Source organism: Channa argus, chromosome 16, assembly GCF_033026475.1.
Source record: "Channa argus isolate prfri chromosome 16, Channa argus male v1.0, whole genome shotgun sequence".
In the NCBI taxonomy this organism is placed as follows: Eukaryota; Metazoa; Chordata; class Actinopteri; order Anabantiformes; family Channidae; genus Channa; species Channa argus.
In genome coordinates, this window is record NC_090212.1 from 18,067,429 (window position 1) to 18,078,368 (window position 10,940).

Below are 10,940 nucleotides of genomic sequence, written 5' to 3' on the forward strand. Positions count from 1 at the left end.
TCTTCAAGACAAGTTTCAAATGCAAACTTCCTTTGCGCAGTACAAGCTGAGCAACTTTGACACTGAAGGTTTTCTGCACCTTTTAGGAAATAAAATATAAGAATCCACAAAAACACCAACAGCAATACACTTTCATATTTTTATTGTTTTCCTAATGTGTGCTCAACAGGATATTAATAACGCATGGGGAAATCTAGAGGGAGCAGAGAAGGGCTATGAGGAGTGGCTCCTCAATGAGATTCGCAGGCTGGAAAGACTCGACCACCTGGCAGAGAAATTCCGTCAGAAGGCAGCAATTCATGAAGCCTGGACCGCAGGTACTGAAAGGTTGAAAGAAGCTAAGCGAATGCTGAGTGTCCAAACCTAAAGATCAAGAAATAACAGCCCATAGTTGTTGAAAAGTTTTAGCAAACTTTTTTTTCTCCCCCCTCTGCAGGCAAGGAGGACATGTTGCAGAAGCTAGACTACGAGACGGCCTCTCTCTCAGAGATCAAGGCTCTGTTGAAGAAGCACGAGGCCTTTGAGAGCGACCTGGCTGCACATCAGGACCGCGTGGAGCAGATCGCAGCCATCGCACAAGAGTTAAAGTAAGGCTGTGAAAAAAGGAAAGTGTTACCAAAGAAAGAACACACATAACATTTTTCACTGTAAAACAGACAAATACAAGAGAAATTATAGTGCACCTAAAAAAAAATGACCGTATGTTGCAGTGTTACTAATGTGATGTAGATAATGGTAATGGATCTCTTGTTCCCTCGTCTGTGCTCCAGTGAGCTGGACTACTATGACTCTCCAAGTGTAAACGCTCGCTGCCAGCGGATCTGTGACCAATGGGATGCACTGGGAGCTCTGACCCAGAAACGCAGTGAGGCTTTGCAGGTGAGATGGGTTAACAACAATGTTCAGCAATATCCCTAAGAAAACTCTAACAAACCCCGTTTTTAAATTTCCCCATGTCCTTCGTCTTGCTGGTTAGAGCAGAAATACTTACACATTGAGAGATAAAAGCGTGCTCCCGCACAGCGAGAGGCTGTGAGGGAACCATTTGATCTTCAGGGCTTCTGATTGCTTTGGAGAATCCTTTCAAGTTTGAACATTTTCTTTGGAACATTGGGAATAAAATAAAATATTTGTGAAATCTTGCTGTTTCTTGCTGTTTGCAGAAGAATCAAATGTGTAATAATTTTTTTTTAATGCTCAACAGAGAACTGAGAAGCTGCTTGAAACCATCGACCAACTGTACCTTGAGTTTGCCAAAAGAGCTGCTCCATTTAACAACTGGATGGAGGGCGCAATGGAGGACCTGCAGGATACCTTTATTGTCCACACCATCGAAGAAATCCAGGTGACCACAGGGGATTTATTAATCCTATAATGAGAAAGGGCAGTAACAGTCTGCATGGATACAGTTATGAGGTTATGTGCTATGCATAAAAACAATTTGGTGTGGATTTGAAACTTGTTTGTGACGAATGTCCAGGTGAGCAACTCAGACAATGGACATTGACTATATGACTATAACATGGTGCCAAACTGAAGAAATGTAGTGTTTGTGCTTTGCTCTAAATAAAAGCTGCTTATTGTGCTGTACTCTATATTATCGGTACTGTATGTGATTTGACCACTGTGAGTATTTAAAGGCTTTTAAGAGAGCAAAATCTCACACTGTTGTTAACTTTATAACATTTAGGAAATGTTGTGTAAATGTTACAAAATTATTTTTCTGTCCTTTTTTAAAGTTCACCTTTTCATATTTTGTGTCTCAGGGATTAAGCACAGCCCATGAACAGTTTAAAGCCACGCTGCCAGAGGCAGACAAAGAGCGCCTGGCCATCCTGGGCATCCACAATGAGATTGCCAAGATTGTGCAGACCTATCATGTGAACATGGCTGGCACCAACCCCTACACCACCATCAACCCACAGGAGATTAACACCAAATGGGACAAGGTATTAAAGTCAAGTATGAGCAAATTCTTTAGGAAATTCTGATCTGGCAGCTTCCTGTCTTCAAAGTTGGTTCTTTGCTTTAAAGTACCTCAGGATTCAGTGAGCACCAAATATGTACCACAGGTTTCTCCAACCAGCACTGGCTTTTATTTTGCTGGACACTATCCTCATGTAGTAATTCAGAGCTATTTAAATTAGGAAAGACAGTAAAAAGTTAGAAATGCAAACAACAACAAAAGAATAAATAAATGAATAATACAAATAGATAATTAAGGTAACAACTCTGGCACCCTATTGTTTTCTTTCTGATTATTTTATTAGAGGCTGGATAGTAGTGTGGCTCTAGTTGCCTGGCAACTGGTCTTGACCAAGAAATAGTCTGGCACAAAACCTCCAGCAAAATGGCAAGTAGTTGTTTTTTTATTTTGTGCAGAGAAAACGAATAATGTGTTAATTGGTTAGCTCGGAAAGCTCAGGTAGGTCCTCATTACAGTTTTTGTGGTAAGCTAAGTTTGCCACTTGCTTGTAGTTTTGCTACTTATTGAGATATTTCACCCTCATACCATAGGCATGTCAGGAGATGATTACAAATTACAATTCCTTTGCTTTGGAGATTATTGACCTGTCTACACATGTTCAAAAGAAAAGCTTAAGCCGATCTGTAAGCTCTGGTCTATGTCGGCTCTTCCAGTTACGTATAATAATCCTGACAGACCAATCAGAGAGGACCTTATTCCAGTTTATGATTTCAGTTTATTGTAGGAGGTGCTGCATTGGTTAATTATGACTGAGTTTCAGTTTTCCCCCATTATTTAAAACTCACTCTTTATTAACACATTGGGTTTTCTATTATTGTCCTACACACTGCAGGTCAGACAGCTGGTGCCTCAGCGCGATCAGGCTTTGATCGAGGAACACGCTCGGCAGCAGAATAATGAGCGTCTGCGCAGACAGTTTGCCAACCAGGCCAATGTCATCGGGCCCTGGATCCAGAACAAGATGGAGGTGAGTGTGAGCAGAGCTGACAAGGAATTGAACTTCAGTTCAGGATGAAGTTGAGATTGTTATGTTTCCCTCAGGTGTTTCTTGTATGTCCCGAAAATGATACTAAACTGGAGATGATGAAAAAGAACCAATGAATTTTCATGCAGTACTGTAGTTACAGAATAAGATTTGTACTGACTGCAACTTGATGCGTGTTTGTGTAAAGAGATCACGGACCTTTCTTGTATATTCTTATCACGTCCTTCACTTTGTAGGGACTCCTTGTGCTTATTATAGGGTGACGTGACCTCTGATGTGTGTGTCTGTGCAGGAAATTGGCCGCATCTCAATCGAGATGCATGGGACCCTGGAGGACCAGCTGGCACATCTGCGGCAGTACGAGAAGAGCATTGTCAACTACAAGCCAAAGATCGACCAGCTGGAGGGAGACCACCAGCTTATTCAGGAAGCTCTTATCTTTGACAACAAGCATACCAACTACACCATGGAGGTAAAAGCTGCAGAGGACTTTGCCACACACGCACACGAAACAAACATTTCAACGAGAACATATCTGCTGCGATTTCTGCCTCGTACAATGAATGTTTCAAATTATTTACCATTAGTCGGGTCGACATACTCTGGCTGGGTCCTGAAAATGCTTTGGCATCTTGGATTCAGATAGTTGTGGTTCACCACAGTGTAAAAACACACACAAAAAAAGGGTGGCAGCATGTTTAGACAACCACAGGAAAGTGTAGTCTCCAGTGGACAAATTTAGCTGTTTGACTCAACCGAGTGCCGAGAAACTATAAAACCCTCACAGAATATTTTTTTTACTGGCCAAAATAAAATTTGTGAGTTTTGTTCTGTACAATAACAGATCTGTGTGACTCCACAATCTGTTACTGTGTGTTGAGTCTGGTAAAGAGGCTCATTTATTTATTTATAAGTAATACTTTTCTCATCCTACACATTCCTTATTTTTAAGTGGCCTCATGTGTCCTATCTGCTTAACTGATGTTTGTAGAGTTGAAGGATAAACTGAGATTAACTGAAGCCGTGCAATCTTCATTTTTGTTGTTTCATTCAATTTTTTGACAGAAATATAGTATATTACCAGCTTTATCTGTATCTATTGCATCAGAAAAAGAAAAAGAAAAACAGATGGTTTTGAATTATCATAGTCTTTTTGAATGTTAATATTAAGTGGCATGGGAGCCATTACAAGCAAAGCAGAGCAGCCAAATATCGCACTCTGCATTCACTCGCTCACTTAAATGGTTACTAGGTGCCACTGCATTGAGCATTTTATCCACTAAAAATCAGGGCGGCTAAAACCTCTGAGACACTTTTATTATCTGTCTGTTTCTTAGCCCTTTTAAAATTACCTCTCTTCCTCTTTCTCTCTGTCTTTCTTTCGCAGCACATCCGCGTGGGCTGGGAGCAGCTTCTCACCACCATCGCTCGCACCATCAATGAAATAGAGAACCAGATCTTGACGCGAGACGCCAAGGGCATCAGCCAGGAACAGCTGAACGAGTTCCGGGCTTCTTTCAACCACTTCGACAGGGTCAGTACACGCACTGAGTCACTGTGCAGACACAAAGCAGCAGGCGAGGAGAGGTGGCTTGGGTTAATACACTGCACGTTTACAGTCAGATGTTTGGATGTGCTTTAAGCAAAAGGAGATGGTTTACAGTCAGATTGGAACAGGAATCATTGTCTGCCGTGTTGACAACAAGTAAGATGATAGAATAGATTTAATTCCCATGTCTATTTGTTATATGTTAGGCTGCGGACTGCAGCCTTACATAGTCACACACTTAGTCACACACTGCAGACACACTTAGTCCAACTTTAAAACAGAAATCATGGTACAGAGGCTGATTAAGTGTCTACTCAACACATTAAAACCTGAAAAAACCTACAGTAAAAACAGCAAATCATAGTTTGACAGTTATGAGAGAAGTATCAGTCTCATGTAAGTGAATAAGTGTGTTTCCCCACATGTCAAACTACTCTTAATGTAACAAAGTCTGGCATGTGAAGTCACAAGTTTGTCCTTTGTATATTTAGACTGAACCTACAAAGCAAAGAAGTTAAGGTGAGAATATTGAATCTCTGGTGGTTTTCATTTTCTTTTTTAAGCCTCTTCGTGTCCTGCCATGCTGCCTGAGGTGTGGCTAATGGCAATACTATAACAAAGCTTTAACCAGGACACAATGAGTGTTCAGAGTGTACAGTTTGTGTGTGAAATGCATTAAGGTGTGTAGTGACCCTACTGTTTGATGGAGAAGGGACTTGCAGCTCAGTGACACAAAGCTCAGGAGTTTTCCGTATTACCAGGGAAAATGAATCAACCTTACACATCAGCTAAATCCTCTTTGGCAAATAATAAGTGTCTGCATGAAATTAAATTCAAAACACGGCAGGAAGAATGAAAACTCTGGATATAGTGCTAGTATATATAACGTCTTTCCATTGTAGGTTGTTTCTGTCTCTCCTGTCCCCCCTCCTGCCTCTAAAATGGAGAATTTACACTAGGGCTCAGCGTGTCAGGAACAGCACCAATTATGGATGAGTTTTTATTTAGCTCCTTCCACTCCGTCCTCCTCTCGCCCCCAGTCCTCCCGCAGACTCCACCATTACCTCACACATTGTTCCTGAGCTGCCTTATTGTTAATCAATATGTGAGGTGGTTGATCTGAGCCCACAGGAAGGCAGCTGTGCACTTGAAGTTGTAGCTTTGTTTCATATTTTATTGGGATTAGGCCTCTGTGCTTGAAGCTTTGCAGCTTGGCATTTGTTGGTAGACATGAGGGAAAAGCAGGGAGCAGATTAAGATGATTCTTATGAAAAAATGTACTCAATATTTTTAAGAATGACTTTGGGGAAAGAAGTAAGTTTCTGTGGTACTGGTGTCTAAGAAAACGGTGGCTGAATGGTTAAGCAACACATGACGTCAATGCGATGTTCATTTGGGGCAGACTTGTTGCATATCGTGTCCCTCTCTCTGTGCCCTCGTTCCCTCTCTCGTCTCTTTATACACTTTGAAGCATCAAACGGAAAGAAAAATACTAAGCGATCATGTTTAAAAAGTGGTGAAGTTGCCTCACTGTGTTTTGACTTGCTTGGATAACAGAAGTTGTCATATTGAGATTTTGTTCTTGTTAATTACCTAATATTATTTTGAAAGAACATGGTGACCGTCAGATGCAAAGCAGAAGGACAAGTCAAATACAGTCGATCATGTGCACGATCGAAGCATCCGAATTTAAACTTTCTTTAAGGGTTCTTTGCTGCCATTGCAATGAGGATTTTATCTGCTAAAAGCACATTTTACTGCTAGTGGCAGACATACTGTGTCTGCATTCTTTAAGAAATGGATGTTATGCAAGCAGTCATAATATTAATAATAATAATAATAATGGTAAATTTTAAATTTATGATGGTTGTTTTTTTAAATGGGTATTTGTTTGATAATCAAAAGCTAATCATCAAATACATCAATGGCATAAGGACCAGAACAATTAAAAAATAAATTAGAATTTTAAATCTGAAAAACTTTTTTACATGTTTCCATTCTTCATTATTTAATACAGATTTCATCCTTCTGGCTTCCAAATTTTCTTTACCTTTTATGATGGTAAACTATATTTGGACTTGTTGTCAGACACAGTAGTCATCAAAAGGAGATGTATTAAATCACCTTGAGTTCTGTGGACCTGTTTTTTCTATTTGCTGAAACAATGGAAAAAACAAGAATACTGTTAGAGATTAATAGATTAACTGATAATGAAACTAATCAACAGCTGCAGCCCGAGTCTGCGTATGTAGAATAGATTCATGAAAATGAATGTGATTGCAAAGGTATGAAGGTTTTTTTATGAAGCATTTCACCCTGATGTTTGTCTGTTCGAAGAAAAGGTAAAGCGAAAAAAAAAAAGCTTTGCATCTAAGAACAGCATATTTCGTGTTGTTAAGCACATGTGCCATTGTCGATATGAATAACCTCACCACAAGGCCCTGTAGTCTGCCTGCCACACTGCACATTAACGCCTCTGAATGCCCTCACCCAGCATGGCAGCACTGCTGCCACTGTGTTCACCTGCCAGATCCTAATGAATATGCACTGTGTTTTCTCTATCTCTCGTGCATGGGCCACTCTCTTCACCCTCCTCACCTTCTTTCCCCTCCCGTGCATGGCGCACTTCCTCCACCCTCATCCCTCCATCCACACCACTTCACCTACCTCTTCTTCCGACCCCCATCCAACTCCCCCACTTGACCGTCACTGACACCGCTGTATGTGTTGCTGCATGGCCTGTGGCCCCGACGCCCCCCCTGGCACTGGCCTCCCGCACACCAGGACCACTCGGGCACTCTGGGCGCAGAGGAGTTCAAGGCCTGCCTGATCAGCCTGGGCTTCGATATCGCCAACGATGCACAGGTATTTAAACGTAGCGACACCCCCATGGTGAGAGGTTTAATACGTTTCTCTTTTGTTTTGTTTTTTTGCTACTTTCCCCCTTTTCCCTACTTTTACTCCTATATACTTTTCTGTTACTTCCCACATCATGCAACATCCACTATGTGGATTGTTACGGCCCCCCTCCTAAAATCTACCTTTGGTTCCTCCTTTAATTCTTCCAATAACTTCCTCTTCTGCCCCTGTCACTCCTTCTCTATATCTCTTTTCCTGATTTCGTTTTTCCATCGCTGACCTTGTAGAAGAGAACAGGAATCATGGATGCTGAAGACTTCAAAACCTGCCTTATCTCCATGGGTTACAACCTGGTAAAGCCGTGAGCACTCTTTAAGCATGAAAATATGATTGTCATTACTGAGACCAACCAAGGATTAAAAGACGCAGATGAAACCAGAAGTTTACATGCACTGTAAAAAGAGACACAAGCGTTTTGTTTTTTTTTTCTCACTGTCTGATTTAATAATCAGACTAAACCTTTCCTGTTTTAAGTCAGTTAGGATTACTAAAATAATTTCTATTTGCTAAATGCCAGAATAATGAGAGAGATCATTTTTATTACCTTGTTCATAGTCAGACGTTTACATACATGGACAAAAATTTCAGCAAACTATTGTGAGAACCTTGTGGAAGTATATCAAAAACATTTGACCCACAGTTCAAAGGCAATGCTACCACATACTAAGGGAAGTGTATGTAAGATTGGAAGAAAGAAGTTTAAAAAAAATTATCATTTTATTATCATTATCTCTTTCATTATTCAGGCATTTAGCAAATACATTTAGCAAAATTCTGGTTTCAACTGTAAATACACGTAACTTTAATTTCATTTCAATTTTAAACCAGTGTAGGTGCTGTAGTGTATAGCTTATTATCGATTTAACGATATGATTCATTTTACATAAAAACATTTAAAAATGTGTCACACAATAATAATTGAAACTAAACCCAATCTCACTTATGTTAAATGTTCTTATACTATCTAATGAACAAACTGGCTATCCCACGTTATCCATTTGCCATGTTCTGCTTGTGTCTTAGCTTCACAGTTCCTCTCTGTTACCCTCAGGGTGAAAACGAGTTCTCACGCATAATGAGCATAGTGGATCCCAACAGGATGGGCATCATCACCTTCCAGGCCTTCATCGACTTTATGTCCCGCGAGGCGGCCGACACAGACACTGCCGACCAAGTCATGGCCTCCTTCAAAGTTCTGGCTGGAGATAAGGTATATCCAATGTTTGGATATATTTTAGCACTGGTTCGGTCTGCCAGCACCCACAGACAAGAATGTGGTTGTCTTTGGCTTGCAAGATGCTTGACTTTTGCTACCAGTCACTCTTATTTCCATCAGTCAGATTTTCTACAATTATCTTGAATATTCAAGTTATCAAAGCAAATGGTCAACTGAAAATGTCTGAACGCTGCACTGAACTGCAAACTGGATGTGGTTTCTGAGTTTGATTGGCAGTAGCAGCACATATACATTATACAGAGTCAACTGTAAATATTACAGTAAAGTCACCCGAGCAATGAGTAGTAAGTGAACAGGTCGAGGCCGTGTATACTGTATATCCCCGGCATAAATTCTTATCCCTTTAAGTTTCATCAGACTCGAAAGTAAAACATGTAGAAGAACACCGTTACGAAAGAAAAATCACTCTTATAACTCAACGTTATAAGATGTATGTAGAACGTTTTAAATGTATGTTAGTGTTGTTCCATAATTTAACAACAACAATAGAAATACATCTCCATTTAATCCCATTTTTAGCTCTTTTTTATGACAAATTTACAAGTATTGCTGAGATCCTATTTACTCTCCTTTTGGGACTGACTTAGATTTTGGTGTAAACATTATTTGCATTATTCTGTAATATGCCAGATCATTTAATTTCATAGTATGTGACTTATTACACAGTATATCAGTATGTTCGTGATAACCAACCTTGTTTGTAATGTATAGAGCACATTTTTGTAATAGGATTGTGTACAAAATGCAGCTCTTGGGTTCACACAGCATTTGTAGTTTATTTGCAGCTACTTTTCTAATATAACCAGTAATTTTAAAAGTAACCTCTCATTTTTAATAGAACTACATTTTAGCTGACGAGCTGCGCCGTGAGCTGCCTCCAGACCAGGCGGATTACTGCATCGCCCGCATGGCCCCCTACACCGGCCCCGACACTGTGCCCGGAGCCCTCGACTACATGTCATTCTCTACCGCTCTGTACGGTGAGAGCGACCTCTGAACACTCCTTCCGTCGTCCTGACTCGGGACCACCAGCCTACCTGTTCTGATCACGGCCACGTCCTTCAACCGCCCTGTCTACACACTCCTGTCCTACTACAATCCCATTTTTTGTACATCTCTGGCCTTATCTTCTGTCAGTATCCCATGTCTCCTCCTCCCACCAGCCACTTCACTGCTCCCTCACACGCTGTCTCAGTTGTATTTGCTTCCCACGCAATGCAGCAGCTCTCCAAGTTTACAAAGAGGGAGAGCGAAAAATGTTTGTTTCTGTTTTTTTTTATTTTCTTTTTGTCATTGTTTTTCTTCATAAAATGAATAAAATTAACATATTTTATTATACTGAACAAAAAAAGGTATTTTTCTTCACCTGATTGAAAATAAGAGACGGAAATTGTAATAAAGAAAAATTGCTATACTTTCTCTTTTTATTCTGTTTGCTGCAGGGATCACATGTTTTTTTTAATGTTAATTATGATTAGGAAAAAGGAAATGCCTTTATTATCAAACTATGTTGTACATCCCTGTGTCCCTGGAAATACAAGAACAGAACTTACACTCATTAGCATGTTTATCCATCAGTCCATCCATTATGCACATAAAGTCAGGGATTACCTCATCAAAAGGAGATTGACTATGCATTAACATACCACTTATTGTATATGTTTTATCAGTTTTCCCTCAGGTCAATTGCTTAACAATACTTTCCATTTTTAACACTGTGTCTGTTAGACTTTGGATTATGGTTAAACAACCATTTTATTTTCACATGTAACAAAAGTTGGGTAGAAACTCTGGTAAGAAAATCCTCTACAGTGGATTATTATGTTGGTTGCTTGTGTACGTTATCTGTGGGGTATTGCAGTGCAGACCATTTAAATGCTTAATGGTCTGTAACTTATTGGTACCTAAAGCGCTTTACACTGCTTCTCATTCACCCATTCATACTCACAATCACACATTCACACACCAATGGGGGAACTGCTATGCAGCTGGCTTACGTTCACTGGGAGCAGCTAAGTTGGGGGTTGGGTGCGTTGCTCAAGGACGATGTGACCGGAAAAGCTGGGGATTGAACCAACTTCCCTGGGATTGGTGGACGACTGCTCTACCTCCTGAGCCAGAGTTGATTCATTTGATTTAATCTGGCCTTTTATCTGTAGGATAGACATGTTTCCCAGCTAATGTTTAACATAATGATAGCAGGAAAGGCTGTGTAATAATAACACCAATGATGGCTTCCTCCCAGAAACCACAAAATAACAGA

The 10,940-nt window shown here is 40.3% G+C and overlaps 1 protein-coding gene across 6 annotated transcripts in view; it reads left to right on the plus strand.

Annotated features, from left to right (window-relative positions):
• The window catches only part of actn1 (actinin, alpha 1), a 52,836-nt gene extending 42,745 nt beyond the window's left edge, over nt 1-10,091 (plus strand). For 2 of the 6 annotated variants that reach the window (XM_067479214.1, XM_067479216.1), the window contains exons 11-22: nt 170-317; nt 437-587; nt 771-879; nt 1,205-1,345; nt 1,767-1,949; nt 2,820-2,954; nt 3,265-3,444; nt 4,360-4,506; nt 7,306-7,386; nt 7,668-7,733; nt 8,492-8,650; nt 9,516-10,091. In XM_067479214.1, the coding sequence (XP_067335315.1) occupies nt 170-317; nt 437-587; nt 771-879; nt 1,205-1,345; nt 1,767-1,949; nt 2,820-2,954; nt 3,265-3,444; nt 4,360-4,506; nt 7,306-7,386; nt 7,668-7,733; nt 8,492-8,650; nt 9,516-9,674 (1,659 nt within the window). In that variant the 3' untranslated portion in view covers nt 9,675-10,091. Of the gene's footprint in view, nt 1-169; nt 318-436; nt 588-770; nt 880-1,204; nt 1,346-1,766; nt 1,950-2,819; nt 2,955-3,264; nt 3,445-4,359; nt 4,507-5,012; nt 5,860-7,305; nt 7,387-7,667; nt 7,734-8,491; nt 8,651-9,515 lie in introns of those variants that run through there. The other 4 variants (XM_067479218.1, XM_067479219.1, XM_067479217.1 and 1 more) reach the window with 3 other exon arrangements.
• The last annotated feature ends 849 nt before the right edge of the window (nt 10,092-10,940 follow it).